Genomic DNA, 22,640 nt, shown 5'->3' on the forward strand with positions numbered 1-22,640 from the left:
TATAATATACTGATAAACGATTCCTCTTTCTGATATAATATACTGATAAACGATTCCTCTTTCTGATATAATATACTGATAAACGATTCCTCTGATATAATATACTGATAAACGATTCCTCTTTCTTATATAATATACTGATAAACGATTCCTCTGATATAATATACTGATAATCGATTCCTCTTTCTGATATAATATACTGATAAACGATTCCTTTCTGATATAATATACTGATAAACGATTCCTCTTTCTGATATAATATACTGATAAACGATTCCTCTGATATAATATACTGATAATCGATTCCTTTCTGATATAATATACTGATAAACGATTCCTTTCTGATATAATATACTGATAAACGATTCCTCTTTCTGATATAATATACTGATAAACGATTCCTTTCTGATATAATATACTGATAAACGATTCCTCTTTCTGATATAATATACTGATAAACGATTCCTTTCTGATATAATATACTGATAAACGATTCCTCTTTCTGATATAATATACTAAGACAAATCAAAGTGTTTTCAATTTATTTATTTCTGAAAAAAATCAATGTCTGAATTCATCACTGACAGAATATCTTTTAACAGTCTTTTTCCACAAAATGGACATCATACATGTTTGGAAATCTCTAACACAATGATCAACTGAAGTAGACACCACACTTATGCCTGATAGGGATCAAGGACTGTTCAAATTCAATAAACAATATGGAATCTGGCAAAATAAAACATTTTGACCCATTTTTTTGTATGCAAATAAATCTACATGAAAGTCACGAAAAAATCTGTCATAGCAAATTAAAATATTTGTAACACAGAGAAGTGACAAACAGTACAATTTCAAACAGTGCATGAACATAACACAAGTCAAAAATGAACTTGTTAAAATAGAAGGGATTGTGTATAATATCAATTATATTGTTTATTACAGATGATGTGGTTTATTAGGCAGACAAGGTAGTCACTCTTAGAGTGAGCAGTTCTTCCATCAAGGTGATATCTGGTCTTCTAAAGCAAGTGGTAAGCTTCAACTATGAATACTTCTGGACACAGTAAGTGTATTGAGGAAAGATCATCTGAAATTATGTCGCCTGTTCAAACTTGTAACTTGGAAAATTGGTCACCTGTTTGGGCTTGAAACCTTGAAAATATGTCATCTGTTCCAACTTGGACTAGGTGAAATCCTACCTTAACTTTCTAAATCATGTTGATTATAAAAGATTATGGACATTTTTTGTGTCATTAAACTATCTTGAGACTGTGTTTCACACCTGTATATCACATTAAAACCACTGATTTGTATGTTTTCTGACCAGCAGATAAATTAACAGTGGCAAACAATATTCTATATGAGAACAAAAGCACCTTAACCATACAAGGTCAATTATGTTGAATTTCTGTATTGATTGCACATACCTAGCACATTCTACTTCTCTGCACTATAGTGGCAAGTTTGATAATACATGCTACATCAGCTCGGTATTTCACACCAGATCATATGTAACATGTGTGTGTGAAAATGACCTATTTACACTTATCATTAATGAGGTACACAAATGACACTCACACAGAGTACTTTTACATTAAATACACAATGGTGTGATTCTCATACTATCTCGCAAACAAAGAATATATACAACTCAAAATATCATATTTACAAAATATAAAAATCAAATTACAATCAATCATATATATGAACATCATAAATGGCAGGAACCAATACAACTAAAAATATCATTAATCACGTAACATTGCATTTCACATAAAATCATCAATACAAAGTGACTCCTAATGTGTACTGTATAGGGTCTAACACTAACACACATGTACTGTATAGGGTCTAACACTAACACACATGTAGTGTATAGGGTCTAACACTAACACACATGTACTGTATAGAGTCTAACACTAACACACAGGTACTGTATAGGGTCTAACACTAACACACATGTACTGTATAGGGTCTAACACTAACACACATGTACAGTATAGGGTCTAACGCTAACACACATGTACTGTATAGGGTCTAACACTAACACTAACACATGTACTGTATAGAGTCTAACACTAACACTAACACATGTACTGTATAGGGTCTAACACTAACACACATGTACTGTATAGGGTCTAACACTAACACTAACACATGTACTGTATAGAGTCTAACACTAACACTAACACATGTACTGTATATGGTCTAACACTAACACTAACACATGTACTGTATAGGGTCTAACACTAACACTAACACACATGTACTGTATAGGGTCTAACATTAACACACATGTGCTGTATAGGGTCCAATACTTATACTAACACATGTACTGTATAGGGTCTAACACTAACACTAACACACATGTACTGTAAAGGGTCTAACACTAACACACATGTACTGTATAGGGTCTAACACTAACACATGTACTGTATAGGGTCTAACACTAACACTAACACATGTACTGTATAGAGTCTAACACTAACACATGTACTGTATAGAGTCTAACACTAACACTAACACATGTACTGTATAGGGTCTAACACTAACACATGTACTGTATAGGGTCTAACACTAACACTAACACATGTACTGTATAGAGTCTAACACTAACACATGTACTGTATAGAGTCTAACACTAACACATGTACTGTATAGGGTCTAACGCTAACACACATGTACTGTATAGAGTCTAACACTAACACTAACACATGTACTGTATAGGGTCTAACACTAACACTAACACACATGTACTGTAAAGTGTCTCACACTAACACACATGTACTGTATAGGGTCGAACGCTAACACACATGTACTGTATAGGGTCTAACACTAACACACATGTACTGTATAGGGTCTAACACTAACACACATGTACTGTATAGGGTCTAACACTAACACTAACACACATGTACTGTATAGGGTCTAACGCTAACACACATGTACTGTATAGGGTCTAACACTAACACTAACACACATGTACTGTATAGGGTCTAACACTAACACACATGTACTGTATAGGGACTAACACTAACACACATGTACTGTATAGGGTCTAACACTAACACTAATACACATGTACTGTATAGGGTCTAACGCTAACACACATGTACTGTATAGGGACTAACACTAACACACATGTACTGTATAGGGACTAACACTAACACACATGTACTGTATAGAGTCTAACACTAACACTAACACACATGTACTGTATAGGGTCTAACACTAACACACATGTACTGTATAGGGTCTAACGCTAACACACATGTACTGTATAGGGTCTAACGCTAACACACATGTACTGTATAGGGTCTAACGCTAACACACATGTACTGTATAGGGTCTAACGCTAACACACATGTACTGTATAGGGTCTAACGCTAACACACATGTACTGTATAGGGTCTAACGCTAACACACATGTACTGTATAGGGTCTAACGCTAACACACATGTACAGTATAGGGTCTAACGCTAACACACATGTACTGTATAGGGTCTAACACTAACACACATGTGCTGTATAGGGTCCAACACTTATACTAACACACATGTACTGTATAGGGTCTAAAACTAACACTCACACATATGTACTGTATAGGGTCCAATACTAACACTAACACACATGTACTGTATAGGGTCTAACACTAACACTAACACATGTGTGTTTAAGGTCTGACCTCATCACCAACAGAAAGACATGTGCAGCTTTCTAAATAAAGTTAAGATGCAGATTTTAACACGTTTTTCAAATCATAAATTAAAGATATTTACAAATGGACATTTATCCAGCTTCCTGCTACATTTGACATTTTTGGTATCACAGACACTCCTTCACTAACATGTAATAACTAAAGTACATCATACATCACAACAATTTACATTTCAGAAAACTACTGTTCAAAAATTGAAAAAAAATCTGTAGATATATTCCAAAAAGATTTACCAAGATGTCTAGTACACGTGTACATAATCTGTATAATCTTAGATGTCTAGTACACGTGTACATAATCTGTATAATCTTAGATGTCTAGTACACGTGTACATAATCTGTATAATCTTAGATGTCTAGTACACGTGTACATAATCTGTATAATCTTGATTGAGGAGTTTCTGTATGGTTGTCAGTGAGAAATAAAATGCTTATCTCCAACTTTTGTGTATGTAAGAAATGTAAACATGTCTACATTATAGAACACTGAGAAACTCCAACCCATGTAGATACCTCAGAGACCTTCATGCAAGTATTTACTGTAAATGTACTTTATTTGGCCCAGTCAAATTTCAACACATTTTCACATTTTAGCAATTTAGTGCAATGATCACCTTACACATCCACAATAATTCCTATATAAACATCATACATAAACAGCAATTAGCATACTCCTGTTTTAGCGTACTCCTGTTTTTCACATACTCCTGTTTTAGCGTACTCCTGTTTTAGCATACTCCTGTTTTTAGCATACTCCTGTTTTTATCATACTCCTGTTTTTAGCGTAATTCTATTTCAGTGTACTTATATTTTAGCATACTACTTTCATTGTAAATGTACTTCAAGATCACCAGTAATATATATTTGTTTACACTTTCTTTTTTAATCTAAATATCAACAGAATGTGACCTCATATTGATGTGATACTTGATAAAATTGACATCTTGGTCAGGTGAAAAATCTCTAATAATTCAAAGAAACCTGTGGCATCTGCAGAATTTAATAGAAATGAGCAATCATTAAACAAATGTTCAAATTGGTCTTCAATGATTTGTATACAATACAGAACACTAAGTAAATTATTATCCTCACTGTCATGTGTAGTAATTTTCCATAAGTTTCCAGATAAGAGGTGGGACAAATTGTAAGCAAAAAGGATTGGCTAATTCTGGAATCACAAGGTTCTTACCTGACTGCTAGCTCCATGGGTGGAACATCTTGATGCCTCTATCTACAGAAGACTTACTTGGTAAATCTGATCAGAATATCTCTGAAAGCCTCATTTTCAAAACTTCCTGGAACCTGCCACAGACTACCGACATTCACCAGTAAGATGTGTGTCAGATTCAATACTATTGAACTGAATGGACTAGATTGGAACAAAGAAGAGGGAATCCTGTCAGATCTAGTAGACCATCACTAGTCAACACATGGGACTGATGGGATACTTGGTTTGTAGAGTCTGAAATCATTGAACATCACTGATGACAGAAATATAGCTGAACAACCATGCTTTCAGCTCTCAATGGTTTATACTTGTGAGTTAGTCATCATTCATCACAGATCAAGCTTATCATCATCAGACACCACATCCGACGGAAGAAGTCCCTGGGAACTGCTAGCACTGCCAAAGCTTGATACCTCAGTACTACTACTGGAGGCTACTGGCAGGGATAAACTATTTCTCACATGGAGAGGTGTGTACCCATCATTGTCTGCGTTCACCTCATTAGCACTTCTACTCAGTCCTTTGATGTATGTCACTCTTCTGTCCTCATAGTCTCTAACATGACCCACTTCTGCCTGACTTGAAGCCATCGATGCTGTGCATTCTTCCCCACTTTCCTCGTCCTGGCTCCCTACAGGAAAAACAAATCAACATCACTCATGTATCCTTATATCAGGAAGCACTGTTAACATATTTCTCTGTAGTTAGTAAACCCTAAACAATAAAGATTTTATGTTGCTTGTTACATCCTTATACATTCATGACTCAATGGAAATCTAAAAGCTGTCAAACCCTTATACATTCATGACTCAATTTAAACCCAAAAGCTATCAAACCCTTATACATTCATGACTCAATTTAAACCCAAAAGCTATCAAACCCTTATACATTCATGACTCAATTTAAACCCAAAAGCTATCAAACCCTTATACATTCATGACTCAATTTAAACCCAAAAGCTATCAAACCCTTATACATTCATGACTCAATTTAAACCCAAAAGCTATCAAACCCTTATACATTCATGACTCAATTTAAACCCAAAAGCTATCAAACCCTTATACATTCATGACTCAATATTAACCCTAAAACTGTCAGATACATTTGCATTCATGGCGCAATGTACCCCATGACACTATCAGATCCTTATACATTATTAAAACTATGACTAATAACAATTATGATTCAAGTAATGCCCTTTAGCTAGCAGCCTGTAAACAACTATAACTCAATGTTTACCCTCAAGTAAATGTAACCTGATGTTTAACCTCAAGTAACAACTGTTATTCAGTGTATACCCTCAAGTAACAATTGTAACTCAATGTTTACCCTCAAGTAACAACTATAACTCACTGTTTACCCTCAAGTAACAACTATAACTCAATGTTTACCCTCAAGTAACATCTATAACTCAATGTTTACCCTCAAGTAACATCTATAACTCAATGTTTACCCTCAAGTAACAACTGTAACTCAATGTTTACCCTCAAGTTACATCTATAACTCAATGTTTACCCTCAAGTAACATCTATAACTCAATGTTTACCCTCAAGTAACATCTATAACTCAATGTTTACCCTCAAGTAACAACTGTAACTCAATGTTTACCCTCAAGTAACATCTATAACTCAATGTTTACCCTCAAGTAACAACTGTAACTCAATGTTTACCCTAAGGAAGACAAGCCTTATCATTGTTTTTTTCTGAACAACCAGGACTGAGTATATCCTATAGATATCAAAAGATGTTGTACATTACTGATGGCATCATTCACTACAGCTTGTCCCAAAGTGAACTATCTGAAACAATTCTTAATCTGATCAATACATACTGTAGACTTTCTAATTAATAACTTGATCATTAGTGGTGTCATCTGACAAGAAGCCTAGCGACCTTGACCGTCACCTGAGATAAGCAAAATGAATATAAAGGTTAAAGGATAGTGTCATGAAACAGAAATTGTGACACTGATATAGTAGGCCAGAGTCAATACACGCATACCATCAAAACTTAATTCTTACAAAGTTATTTCCAGTGGGAAATAACAAACAATATGCTCAAAAATACAATTTTTCTGAGAATTACAATAAATTCTAAAAAATATTCCTCCCCAGGAAGAAATGTGAGACTAATTTTGGTAAAGCACCTTAAGATGCTTCCATTCATGAAGAGCATTTGCTTATACCTTATCTGGGTTTTTGAGAAGAAGTCGAAAGTGTTAAATTGTTTACGGATGCACAATGCACGACGCACAACGCCAGATGATTGGTATTACAATAAGTCACCATGAAACTTTGTCTCTGGTGACCCAAAAATAGACATCAGCATCTATTGACCACTGTAGAATGTTACATGATATCAATGGCTCTGATATACTCTATACTCTATGACATTAACATTCTACGAACCACCAGTGCAATACATCAGACTTTAGATTATAGTGTTGTTCACAAAATCTGCTTAACTGCTTAGAGTTTCACAATGCCAGGCATTACTCTGTGATGTTTGTTAATGATAACCAGCCAGGAGTAAAGCTTGCTCAGAACATTGCACCACAAAATGTCAACAAAAGATGAAATACAGACTTTAGACCTAGTATAATGAACTTATACATATCAGTTAGCAGCTACACATCTTCATTGACATGCATAGATACAAGAAAGTGGGTAGATAGATGTAGATTCATATTTGCCATACAGTGCTATACACATGTAGTGGAAAATAGGGTGATTTTCAAAGTGAAATGAACAAAAGTGTTAAAAACCCATCTATTTAAATGCTTTTGTGAAACAAATGAAATTTCAATTCATTCAAGATGTAAGTGCACAATTTACTGGTCAATGAATTTCTGAAAGCACCACACAACACAACGTATTGTCAATAATTCTAAACATGGTAGGTTTATCCCCAAATCATAAAAGTATTCTAAGTAAGATTTTATTTATAATCATGACATATAAGGAAAATTAATTATCAGGAAATCAGATCCCAGATAACATCTATTTCATTAGGTTGAAAGTAAGAAAGCCTTTGTACAGTTGTCTATGATTTTAAACTTAAAACTGTTTTGGAGTAGGAAAGCAAAACCAATGAAAACTATTTTCATTTTCACTAGATTAATTAATTTTACACAAATATGATTCAATTAACATCTATAATACACAAACTGTACATCTATATATAGTACACAAACTGTACATCTATATATAGTACACTGACTGTACATCCATATATAGTACACAGACTGTACATCTATATATTGTACACAGACTGTACATCCATATATATTACACAGACTGTACATCTATATATAGTACACAAACTGTACATCTATATATAGTACACTGACTGTACATCCATATATAGTACACAGACTGTACATCTATATATTGTACACAGACTGTACATCCATATATAGTACACAAACTGTACATCTATATATAGTACATAAACTGTACATCTATATATAGTACACAGACTGTACATCTATATATAGTACATAAACTGTACATCTATATATAGTACACAGACTGTACATCTATATATAGTACACAGACTGTACATCTATATATAGTACATAAACTGTACATCTATATATAGTACACAGACTGTACATCTATATATAGTACACAGACTGTACATCTATATATAGTACATAAACTGTACATCCATATATAGTACACAGACTGTACATCCATATATAATACACAGACTGTACATCTATATATAGTACACAGACTGTACATCTATATATAGTACACAGACTGTACATCCATACATAAAACACAGATTGTAGAAATATATTTAATACACAAACCATACACCATTAAATAAGGAAATTTGTGACAGTATAGAACCAGACAAAATCATACAGAACTATGCATAATTCAGGTACCAGATTTTGTAAATAAATAAATGAAAGTGATGATTTCAACTGAAATTTTTGGATACCAAAACAACACTTGAACATAATCATGCTTACCTGCTACCTGAATTGATGCAAATAAAGCAAAGTAAACATATGGTAAAAAAGGGATCAACTGGAAACACTACACTACAAAGACATGCAGCATTAAATATGTATCACATGGAGGCAACTTACATCATTATATATATACTGGGGAGACTGGCTACATCATTATATATATACTGGGAAGACAGGCTACATCATTAAATATATACTGGGAGACTGGCTACATCATTAAATATATACTGGGAGACTGGCTACATCATTAAATATATACTGGGGAGACAGGCTACATCATTAAATATATACTGGGAGACTGGCTACATCATTATATATATACTGGGAGACTGGCTACATCATTAAATATATACTGGGGAGACAGGCTACATCATTAAATATATACTGGGAGACTGGCTACATCATTATATATATACTGGGAGACTGGCTACATCATTAAATATATACTGGGGAGACTGGCTACATCATTATATATATACTGGGGAGACTGGCTACATCATTATATATATACTGGGGAGACAGGCTACATCATTATATATATACTGGGGAGACTGGCTACATCATTAAATATATACTGGGAGACTGGCTACATCATTAAATATATACTGGGGAGACAGGCTACATCATTAAATATATACTGGGGAGACTGGCTACATCATTAAATATATACTGGGAGACTGGCTACATCATTAAATATATACTGGGAGACTGGCTACATCATTAAATATATACTGGGGAGACTGGCTACATCATTATATATATACTGGGGAGACAGGCTACATCATTATATATATACTGGGAGACTGGCTACATCATTAAATATATACTGGGGAGACAGGCTACATCATTAAATATATACTGGGGAGACAGGCTATATCATTATATATATACTGGGGAGACAGGCTACATCATTATATATATACTGGGGAGACAGGCTATATCATTTTACTTATATAGGGGAGACTGGCTACATCATTATATATATACTGGGGAGACAGACTATATCATTTTACTTATATAGGGGAGACTGGCTATATAGAGTAGTTTTAAATCCATTGTCTCTGCAAGAACAGCTCTTCTATCCTAGATTTTTTTTATCTGTAAGATTTGATGCTTTTGGTATCACAGAATCACAATCTTCAAGTAACTTTAATGTTGTATAACACTAATTATAAAATCTAAGGCCTCATGATATATGATCTACCCATATTCTTAAAATTCCATTTGATAGCTTTTCTTTCAGTAATCAAATTAACACCATGGTCAGACTTCAAGGACATTGAACGCTTTTAACCTCAAATGTGAGTCAAATTCTTTTTAAATTCCATTACTCTAGTAAGCTACAGATGAATTAAAAGCTTTAAGATTGATGCAGAGCTAAACATGTTGAGAGGAACCACTTAGTGCGGAGGCTGTAGTAGAAATAAATCTACAATCACACTGAATTTCTATGTTTCTAATAGTTAATCACAAAACATCAAACAGAGAGTATAATCCGATAATTACACAGTGTCTTACTTTCTGTTTCATTGTTGATGGCATTGTCGTAGTCTGGATCTGGCTCTGGTTCAGCTTCTGAACTGTCTTCCCTCTCGTCATCGGCAAGGTCTTCAGCTGACAAGTGACTCTGCTTCACCTGAATAGGCTTCAATTCATAGTCACTGTCAGCTTCAGACTCTCCCAGGTCATACACCTGTAGGCCCTGTGAAAATGAACTCAGGTTTAGTATTCTGAAGCCCTTTCTACAATTGACTACTTCAACTAAAAATTTTGATTCCACAGACAGTGACATTGTTGTCATTCTCTTATTGAAGAAAAATATCAAATACGTGTCTTTCTTATAACGCTTTAACACCACAGTTTAGCAAAGGTCAGCTAAATTTCTTATAACGCTTTAACACCACAGTTAAGCAAAGGTCACCTAAATTTCTTATAATGCTTTAACACCACAGTTGAGCAAAGGTCAGCAAAATTTCTTATAACGCTTTAACACCACAGTTGAGCAAAGGTCAGCTAAATTTCTTATAATGCTTTAACACCACAGTTAAGCAAAGGTCAGCTAAATTTCTTATAATGCTTTAACACCACAGTTGAGCAAAGGTCAGCTAAATTCCTAAGTTCTTAAAACTTCAAATTCTTTCGAACCTAGGCATTTCCCTTGCATATGAAATTACCTTCCCTTGGAGACAGGCAGTTGTTACATGTAGAGAAAAAACAACATCACACTTCATTTACAGACTTGACATCAACACGAGTGCTTTCAGAACCAAAATCAGAAAGGCCCTAATAATAGTTGTCTCCTACATCTACCCTGGATTTGATGGGAGTTGTCTTCCTTACACAGGCCTCAAATCACAGGTAGGGATGTCACTCCAGATCACCATAGAGAAAATCACAGGTAGGAATGTCACTCCAGATAACAATAGAGAAAATCACTGGTAGGAATGTCACTCCAGATCACAATAGAGACAACTTCCTTACACAAACCTTTCTATCCTGTATGTACACATACCTTTCTATCCTGTATGTACACATACCTTTCTATCCTGTAAGTCTATCCTATATGTACACATACCTTTCTATCCTGTATGTACACATACCTTTCTATCCTGTAAGTCTATCCTGTATGTACAAATACCTTTCTATCCTGTAAGTACACATACCTTTCTATCCTGTAAGTCTATCCTATATGTACACATACCTTTCTATCCTGTATGTACACATACCTTTCTATCCTGTAAGTCTATCCTGTATGTACACATACCTTTCTATCCTGTATGTACACATACATTTCTATCCTGTATGTACACATACCTTTCTATCCTGTAAGTCTATCCTGTATGTACACATACCTTTCTATCCTGTATGTACACATACATTTCTATCCTGTATGTACACATACCTTTCTATTCTGTAAGTACAAATACCTTTCTATACTGTAGGTTTATCCTATATGTACACATACCTTTCTATCCTGTATGTACACATACCTTTCTATCCTGTAATTACACATATCTTTCTATCCTGTAAGTCTATCCTATATGTACACATACCTTTCTATCCTGTAAGTACACATATCTTTCTATCCTGTAAGTCTATCCTGTATGTGCACATACCTTTCTATTCTGGAAGTACAAATACCTTTCTATACTGTAGGTCTATCCTGTCTGTACACATACCTTTCTATCCTGTAAGTACACATATCTTTCTATCCTGTAAGTCTATCCTGTATGTACACATGCCTTTCTATCCTGTATGTACACATATCTTTCTATTCTGGAAGTACAAATACCTTTCTATACTGTAGGTCTATCCTGTCTGTACACATACCTTTCTATCCTGTAAGTACACATATCTTTCTATCCTGTAAGTCTATCCTGTATGTACACATACCTTTCTATCCTGTAAGTACACATATCTTTCTATCCTGTAAGTCTATCCTGTATGTACACATACCTTTCTATCCTGTATGTACACATACCATTCTATCCTGTAGGTTTATCCTGTCTGTACACATACCTTTCTATCCTGTAAGTACACATATCTTTCTATCCTGTAAGTCTATCCTGTATGTACACATACCTTTCTATCCTGTATGTACACATACCTTTCTATCCTGTATGTACACATACCATTCTATCCTGTAGGTTTATCCTGTCTGTACACATACCTTTCTATCCTGTAAGTACACATATCTTTCTATCCTGTAAGTCTATCCTGTATGTACACATACCTTTCTATCCTGTATGTAAAAATACCTTTCTATCCTGTAAGTCTATTCTGTAATTACACATACCTTTCTATCCTGTATGTACACATACCTTTCTATCCTGTATGTACACATACCTTTCTATCCTGTTTGTACAAATACCTTTCTATCCTGTAAGTCACATACCTTTCTATCCTGTAAGTCTATCCTGTATGTACACATACCTTTCTATCCTATATTTACACATACCTTTCTATCCTTTAAGTACACATACCTTTCTATCTTGTGAGTCACCATCTTTAGATGCTTTCATCTCATCAGAACTTTCATCATACCTATTGAAAATAAATATACAGTACACACCATACATCAATTTGTCCACTTGTCATCTTATAAAAATTCATGATGATAAAAATTTCCTTAAAAGTTTTGTGAAAACCAATTTTAGTGCTTAATCACTTTTTGACAAGTAATCCTAATAATAACAATTAGCATAAAAAACATGAATTAGGACAATCATATTGTAGAGCAATACTTTTAGCATGAATTAGGACAATCATATTGTAGAGCAATACTTTTAGCATGAATTAGGACAATCATATTTTAGAGCAATACTTTTAGCATGAATTAGGACAATCATATTTTAGAGCAATACTTTCAGCATGAAGGCACGGATACAAGAATTCTGCTAACACATGTACATTCACAGTATTTCATTGAAAACTAGAAAATGGTCAATTGAAATTTTTTCTCATAAAACGTGAGCTGAAATTTCCATTCTGAATGCTTTTTCTTCAAGAAATCTTTTTATTGTTTCAATATATCACCATCCACATCAAAATCTATTACATTCTGTGATACTGCTATCCATAACATCATGTTTCACAATATTGCCATCCATATCATGACGTAGTTTGTAGGAATTTCAATCCATATCCTTTTCTAACATTAGGATGTCCCTGTGTGTATTTTAGTGTTTGCCCTAGGTCTACCTACAATGGTTTGTTGAGATCCTTTTTCTTTGGAGACTTGGCTTGCTCTGAATGGGCCATCATTACAACCTGGGGTTGGTCCTGGGATTCTCGTTCCTCCTCCTCTAACATTTTTTTGTCGTCAGCTCGGAACACCACATTCTGTTGATTATCTTTTGCTGAGTCAACTGCGATCACATTCCTATAAACAAATGGTTTTATAGAGGATCTAGTTTTCCTTTCCCTATTTCACATTCTATAAATCATACAGAATGAAAACAAATTCGTCAAATTTACCCTGACCATCGTCGAAAATTATTTTGACAATTCATTTTTAACAATTTTATTTACTTATTTTATGCCCAGACCAATCAAAACCACAGTAATCTATACCTATTGCAACCATGTATAATAAGAGGATATGAATTCTGTGATATCTCCTAATAACCAAGAGTTTGAACAGTTACATGATGACGACAATCCCTTCCTCAATCCTAAAAAATTATTATAAATTTGATGTGAATCAAGAAACATTTGTGAATTTTGATAGAAGAAGATCAATAAATCATAATTCATCAAACTTTACTGATATGTGTGGAGGACAACAGTAACTTTATTGATATGTGTGGAGGACAACAGTTACTTTACTGATATGTGTGGAGGACAACAGTTACTTTACTGATATGTGTGGAGGACAACAGTAACTTTACTGATATGTGTGGAGGACAACAGTTACTTTACTGATATGTGTGGAGGACAACAGTTACTTTACTGATATGTGTGGAGGACAACAGTAACTTTACTGATATGTGTGGAGGACAACAGTAACTTTACTGATATGTGTGGAGGACAACAGTTACTTTACTGATATGTGTGGAGGACAACAGTAACTTTACTGATATGTGTGGAGGACAACAGTTACTTTACTGATATGTGTGGAGGACAACAGTAACTTTACTGATATGTGTGGAGGACAACAGTTACTTTACTGATATGTGTGGAGGACAACAGTAACTTTACTGATATGTGTGGAGGACAACAGTAACTTTACTGATATGTGTGGAGGACAACAGTAACTTTACTGATATGTGTGGAGGACAACAGTTACTTTACTGATATGTGTGGAGGACAACAGTAACTTTACTGATATGTGTGGAGGACAACAGTAACTTTACTGATATGTGTGGAGGACAACAGTAACTTTACTGATATGTGTGGAGGACAACAGTAACTTTATTGATATGTGTGGAGGACAACAGTAACTTTACTGATATGTGTGGAGGACAACAGTAACTTTACTGATATGTGTGGAGGACAACAGTAACTTTATTGATATGTGTGGAGGACAACAGTAACTTTACTGATATGTGTGGAGGACAACAGTAACTTTACTGATATGTGTGGAGGACAACAGTAACTTTACTGATATGTGTGGAGGACAACAGTAACTTTACTGATATGTGTGGAGGACAACAGTAACTTTACTGATATGTGTGGAGGACAACAGTAACTTTACTGATATGTGTGGAGGACAACAGTAACTTTATTGATATGTGTGGAGGACAACAGTAACTTTACTGATATGTGTGGAGGACAACAGTAACTTTACTGATATGTGTGGAGGACAACAGTAACTTTACTGATATGTGTGGAGGACAACAGTAACTTTACTGATATGTGTGGAGGACAACAGTAACTTTACTGATATGTGTGGAGGACAACAGTAACTTTACTGATATGTGTGGAGGACAACAGTAACTTTACTGATATGTGTGGAGGACAACAGTAACTTTATTGATATGTGTGGAGGACAACAGTAACTTTACTGATATGTGTGGAGGACAACAGTAACTTTACTGATATGTGTGGAGGACAACAGTAACTTTACTGATATGTGTGGAGGACAACAGTAACTTTACTGATATGTGTGGAGGACAACAGTAACTTTATTGATATGTGTGGAGGACAACAGTAACTTTACTGATATGTGTGGAGGACAACAGTAACTTTACTGATATGTGTGGAGGACAACAGTAACTTTACTGATATGTGTGGAGGACAACAGTAACTTTACTGATATGTGTGGAGGACAACAGTAACTTTACTGATATGTGTGGAGGACAACAGTAACTTTATTGATATGTGTGGAGGACAACAGTAACTTTACTGATATGTGTGGAGGACAACAGTAACTTTACTGATATGTGTGGAGGACAACAGTAACTTTACTGATATGTGTGGAGGACAACAGTAACTTTACTGATATGTGTGGAGGACAACAGTAACTTTACTGATATGTGTGGAGGACAACAGTAACTTTACTGATATGTGTGGAGGACAACAGTAACTTTACTGATATGTGTGGAGGACAACAGTAACTTTACTGATATGTGTGGAGGACAACAGTAACTTTATTGATATCTGTGGAGGACAACAGTAATGGACAGTTATCAATACAATCAATTCCAACCTATGATACAACTTTTGGTGTGAATCAGACCTCTAAGGATACGAACAAATTTCATAAAACGTACTCATTCATTAAATATGAAGTTAAAGTGTTTAGTAGTGTAGGGCAGACCTCAAACCTTGTCTTTGATATAGCTCAGATGTCGTAATGCATGTTAGAGTTGCCTACTTATGAATGTATGACATTCCAAGTCAACAAAGTGAACCAATTCCACAAGTATGAAGTTCCAGTGACATGTAGTGTCAGAGATAGAGCTGGGCTAACTTTTTCTTTTGATGTAGGTCAAAGGTCAAAATGTAGGTCAGAATGTAGTGTAAGAGATAATGCCCAGAGGATGGACACAACTATAACTGCCACCAGTAAGATATTAATTGCTGTAAACATTACTCTGAGTTGAAATGTTGGTATGATGAGGGTACCTACCTTTTTGATGACCGTTTCTTTTCCCTATGGTAGGTATCTAGGTCACCTGGCTGCATCATCCTCATAGACACTGGAAACCCTTTAAGTTAAATTTCAGTACAATAGTTTAGTTTCAGTAATATTTCTTTTGTCATATGCAGACTGCAAGATGAACTATGATTTTACAGTGTTTGGAATGTGGTCATATAAATAAGGATTGGGATTTCCAGATCTTTTTCATGAAGTAGAGGTTTACTGGACTGACAGAATTTGAATTTTTACTATGTCAAGACAAAAGTATCACTAGTTACAGGCATCAACTATCTAAAGCAACAAAGAGTGATTTGCTGGCCAATTTTGTTTCTTTTAACATATTGCAGTAAAATTAAATTTGTTTTAACTTATGACAGATTTGTTGAGAAAGCTCACCATCACCTGGAGCAGGGAAGAACTGATTACAGGGACCATTGAGGGCCTCAATGAGGGAAACAGCCTCATAACCTGGAGGTACCCCCTCCTGACTGACAGGGTTCTCGTCATTGCCTTCTGTCTGAAATTAATAAATGTGGAAGATTATGTGTATGTACTTAACCAGACAGATTGAGTTGAGAACACAATATTTCACAACCAAGTTAATCATTTTTATTATAGTAGGTAATTGACCTTGATATCTGCCCATATTCAGACAAGTTCTGAGAGTGACTGTGATCTTTGATCTACAGCAAGTGTGGATAAGTTTGGTCATAATATCCATATTCTAAACTTATAGGGATGTTATTGTATATGTTTGTTTATAATAATACAGAACATAAATCTGTAAACAAGCCTTGTTTACCTGCTTGTACAACAAAATGATATATCTGCATCATAATTACACAAAACTTGGCACAGTGCCAACTGCTGTACTTGTAAACAACTTCCACTCATTGCTAACACAGAATAATGTATGTAATCATCTGATGTCTAACTGGTACACAGTTTTACTGGTAAATAATAGGAGCTGGATTAAATACCTGTCACACCTGTGGGAACAGAGTTATGCATGAGAGAACACTGTCCTTTTAATTCAATGACAATACAGCTTTAGTCCCCTTACATACCACACATAGTGCATAGACAGATTACTGGACATCTACAGACAACTTGACAGCTACAGAGATAACTTGACAATCACAGACAACCTGACAGTCACAAAGAAAACTTGACAGTCACAGACACCCTGACATCTACAGACAACTTGACAGTCACAGACAACCTGACAGCTACAGAGATAACTTGACAGTCACAGACAACCTGACAGTCACAAAGAAAACTTGACAGTCACAGACACCCTGACAGTCACAAAGATAACTTGACAATCACAGACACCCTGACATCTACAGACAACTTGACAGCTACAGAGATAACTTGACAATCACAGACAACCTGACAGTCACAAAGAAAACTTGACAATCACAGACACCCTGACAGTCACAAAGATAACTTGACAATCACAGACACCCTGACAGTCACAGACAACTTGACAGCTACAGACAACCTGACAGTCACAAAGAAAACTTGACAGTCACAGACAACCTGACAGTCACAAAGATAACTTGACAGTCACAGACAACCTGACAGTCACAAAGATAACTTGACAGTCACAGACAACCTGACAGTCACAGACAACCTGACAGTCACAGACAACCTGACAGTCACAGACAACCTGACAGTCACAGACAACCTGACAGTCACAAAGATAACTTGACAGTCACAGACAACCTGACAGTCACAAAGATAACTTGACAGTCACAGACAACCTGACAGTCACAAAGATAACTTGACAGTCACAGACAACCTGACAGTCACAGACAACCTGACAGTCACAGACAACCTGACAGTCACAAAGATAACTTGACAGTCACAGACAACCTGACAGTCACAAAGATAACTTGACAGTCACAGACAACCTGACAGTCACAGACAACCTGACAGTCACAAAGATAACTTGACAGTCACAGACAACCTGACAGTCACAGACAACCTGACAGTCACAGACAACCTGACAGTCACAGACAACCTGACAGTCACAAAGATAACTTGACAGTCACAGACAACCTGACAGTCACAAAGATAACTTGACAGTCACAGACAACCTGACAGTCACAAAGATAACTTGACAGTCACAGACAACCTGACAGTCACAGACAACCTGACAGTCACAGACAACCTGACAGTCACAAAGATAACTTGACAGTCACAGACAACCTGACAGTCACAAAGATAACTTGACAGTCACAGACAACCTGACAGTCACAAAGATAACTTGACAGTCACAGACAACCTGACAGCTACAGACAACTTGACAGCTACAGAGATAACTTGACAGTCACAGACAACCTGACAGTCACAAAGATAACTTGACAGTCACAGACAACCTGACAGTCACAAAGATAACTTGACAGTCACAGACAACCTGACAGTCACAAAGATAACTTGACAGTCACAGAGATAACTTGACAGTCACAGACAACCTGACAGTCACAAAGAAAACTTGACAGTCACAGACAACCTGACAGTCACAAAGAAAACTTGACAGTCACAGACAACCTGACAGTCACAAAGATAACTTGACAGTCACAGACAACTTGACAGTCACAAAGAAAACTTGACAGTCACAGACAACCTGACAGTCACAGAGATAACTTGACAGTCACAGAGATAACTTGACAGTCACAGACACCCTGACAGTCACAGACAACCTGACAGTCACAGACAACCTGACAGTCACAGACAACCTGACAGTCACAAAGATAACTTGACAGTCACAGACAACCTGACAGTCACAAAGATAACTTGACAGTCACAGACAACCTGACAGTCACAAAGATAACTTGACAGTCACAGACAACCTGACAGCTACAGACAACTTGACAGCTACAGAGATAACTTGACAGTCACAGACAACCTGACAGTCACAAAGAAAACTTGACAGTCACAGACAACCTGACAGTCACAAAGATAACTTGACAGTCACAGAGATAACTTGACAGTCACAGACAACCTGACAGTCACAAAGATAACTTGACAGTCACAGACAACCTGACAGTCACAAAGATAACTTGACAGTCACAGACAACTTGACAGTCACAAAGAAAACTTGACAGTCACAGACAACCTGACAGTCACAGACAACCTGACAGTCACAAAGATAACTTGACAGTCACAAAGAAAACTTGACAGTCACAGACAACTTGACAGTCACAGACAACCTGACAGTCACAGAGATAACTTGACAGTCACAGAGATAACTTGACAGCTACAGAGATAACTTGACAGTCACAGACAACCTGACAGTCACAGACAACCTGACAGTCACAGACAACCTGACAGTCACAAAGATAACTTGACAGTCACAGACAACCTGACAGTCACAAAGATAACTTGACAGTCACAGACAACCTGACAGTCACAAAGATAACTTGACAGTCACAGACAACCTGACAGCTACAGACAACTTGACAGCTACAGAGATAACTTGACAGTCACAGACAACCTGACAGTCACAAAGATAACTTGACAGTCACAGAGATAACTTGACAGTCACAGACAACCTGACAGTCACAAAGAAAACTTGACAGTCACAGACAACCTGACAGTCACAAAGATAACTTGACAGTCACAGACAACTTGACAGTCACAAAGAAAACTTGACAGTCACAGACAACCTGACAGTCACAAAGATAACTTGACAGTCACAGAGATAACTTGACAGTCACAAAGATAACTTGACAGTCACAGACAACCTGACAGTCACAGAGACAACTTGACAGTCACAGGTAACTTGACAGTCACAGACAACCTGACAGTCACAGACAACCTGACAGTCACAAAGATAACTTGACAGTCACAGAGATAACTTGACAGTCACAGACAACCTGACAGTCACAAAGAAAACTTGACAGTCACAGACAACCTGACAGTCACAAAGATAACTTGACAGTCACAGAGATAACTTGACAGTCACAGACAACCTGACAGTCACAAAGAAAACTTGACAGTCACAGACAACCTGACAGTCACAAAGATAACTTGACAGTCACAGAGATAACTTGACAGTCACAGACAACCTGACAGCTACAGAGATAACTTGACAGTCACAGACAACCTGACAGTCACAAAGATAACTTGACAGTCACAGACACCCTGACATCTACAGACAACTTGACAGCTACAGAGATAACTTGACAATCACAGACAACCTGACAGTCACAAAGAAAACTTGACAATCACAGACACCCTGACAGTCACAAAGATAACTTGACAGTCACAGACAACCTGACAGTCACAGACAACTTGACAGCTACAGACAACCTGACAGTCACAAAGAAAACTTGACAGTCACAGACAACCTGACAGTCACAGACAACCTGACATCTACAGACAACCTGACAGCTACAGAGATAACTTGACAGTCACAGACAACCTGACAGTCACAAAGATAACTTGACAGTCACAGACAACCTGACAGCTACAGAGATAACTTGACAGTCACAGACAACCTGACAGTCACAAAGATAACTTGACAGCTACAGAGATAACTTGACAATCACAGACAACCTGACAGTCACAAAGAAAACTTGACAGTCACAGACAACCTGACAGTCACAAAGATAACTTGACAGTCACAGACAACCTGACAGCTACAGAGATAACTTGACAGTCACAGAGACAACTTGACAGTCACAAAGATAACTTGACAGTCACAAAGATAACTTGACAGTCACAGACAACCTGACAGTCACAAAGAAAACTTGACAGTCACAGACAACTTGACAGCTACAGAGACAACTTGACAGTCACAGAGATAACTTGACAGTCACAGACAACCTGACAGTCACAAAGAAAACTTGACAGTCACAGAGATAACTTGACAGTCACAAAGATAACTTGACAGTCACAGACAACCTGACAGTCACAGAGACAACTTGACAGTCACAGGTAACTTGACAGTCACAGACAACCTGACAGTCACAGACAACTTGACAGTCACAAAGAAAACTTGACAGTCACAGACAACTTGACAGCTACAGACAACCTGACAGTCACAAAGATAACTTGACAGCTACAGACAACTTGACAGCTACAGAGATAACTTGACAGTCACAGACAACCTGACAGTCACACGTAACATGACAGTCACAGACAACCTGACAGTCACAGGTAACTTGACAGCTACAGACAACCTGACAGTCACACGTAACATGACAGTCACAGACAACTTGACAGTCACAGACAACTTGGCAGTCACAGATAACTTGACAGCTACAGACAACCAGTTCTTAAGATGACATCCCACGTGGTCTTATGATAATGACACAGTACAACAGGCCATTAGGATGACATCCAACATGGTCTTATGATAATGACACATTACAACAGGCCCTTATGTTTACATCCAATGTGGTCTTATGATAATGACACATTACAACAGGCCCTTATGTTTACATCCCATGTGGTCTTATGATAATGACACAGGACAGTCAGTCCTTAAGATGACATCCCACGCGATCTTATGATAATGACACAGGACAGTCAGTCCTTAGGATGACATCCCACGTGGTCTTATGATAATGACACAGGACAATCAGTCCTTAGGATGACATCCAACATGGTTTATGATAATGACACAGGACAATCAGTCCTAAGTTCCAGTCCATTAAAAGTTGAAACTACTTGAAGGGAAAAAAATATTAAATGTTTATCCATACATAATTAGTCCAGACCTGGAAGAGATTCCTAAAGGGAGACAATTTATGATGACTTACCTGATGCAGAGGAACCGACTGTTTTTTCCTCATAGCTCTTATCTGAAGCAGGGCCCTGAAAGGTGAGCGACAAATTGGACAGCTGCTGGCCTGGTACCTGAGAGACTCTGCACAGGTACTACACAAACATAAGTGACGACAAGGCAGGATAAGTGTGTCCCTCATATCTGACATACAGATCACACATTCTGCACCACTGTCCTCCAGGTCATCATCAGGGTCAAGCTAAAATGACAAGGATTATTATTCTGGTTTCACTCATATTGAAATTTTCACACTTTGATTTACATAACATTAATGTTTACCAGGTAAGTTTAAATAGGTTCATAGAATAGGTTTCATTAAAAC

At 36.5% G+C, this 22,640-nt stretch overlaps 1 protein-coding gene across 2 annotated transcripts in view; it reads right to left on the reverse strand.

Annotated features, from left to right (window-relative positions):
* Positions 1-531: 531 nt before the first annotated feature.
* LOC132562842 (probable E3 ubiquitin-protein ligase MGRN1) overlaps positions 532-22,640 on the reverse strand; it is a 29,035-nt gene continuing 6,926 nt past the window's right edge. Inside the window, exons 8-14 of one of the 2 annotated variants that reach the window (XM_060227616.1) lie at positions 22,293-22,517; positions 16,921-17,035; positions 16,507-16,585; positions 13,639-13,815; positions 12,917-12,977; positions 10,452-10,635; positions 532-5,579 (exon numbers count right to left, since the gene is read on the reverse strand). In XM_060227616.1, the coding sequence (XP_060083599.1) occupies positions 5,278-5,579; positions 10,452-10,635; positions 12,917-12,977; positions 13,639-13,815; positions 16,507-16,585; positions 16,921-17,035; positions 22,293-22,517 (1,143 nt within the window). In that variant the 3' untranslated portion in view covers positions 532-5,277. Of the gene's footprint in view, positions 5,580-10,451; positions 10,636-12,916; positions 12,978-13,638; positions 13,816-16,506; positions 16,586-16,914; positions 17,036-22,292; positions 22,518-22,640 lie in introns of both variants that reach the window. The other variant, XM_060227615.1, reaches the window with a different exon arrangement.

The sequence above is a fragment of the Ylistrum balloti genome, unplaced genomic scaffold (assembly GCF_031769215.1).
Source record: "Ylistrum balloti isolate Yb309-2 unplaced genomic scaffold, AGI_CSIRO_Ybal_v1 Utg371528, whole genome shotgun sequence".
Taxonomy (NCBI): domain Eukaryota; kingdom Metazoa; phylum Mollusca; class Bivalvia; order Pectinida; family Pectinidae; genus Ylistrum; species Ylistrum balloti.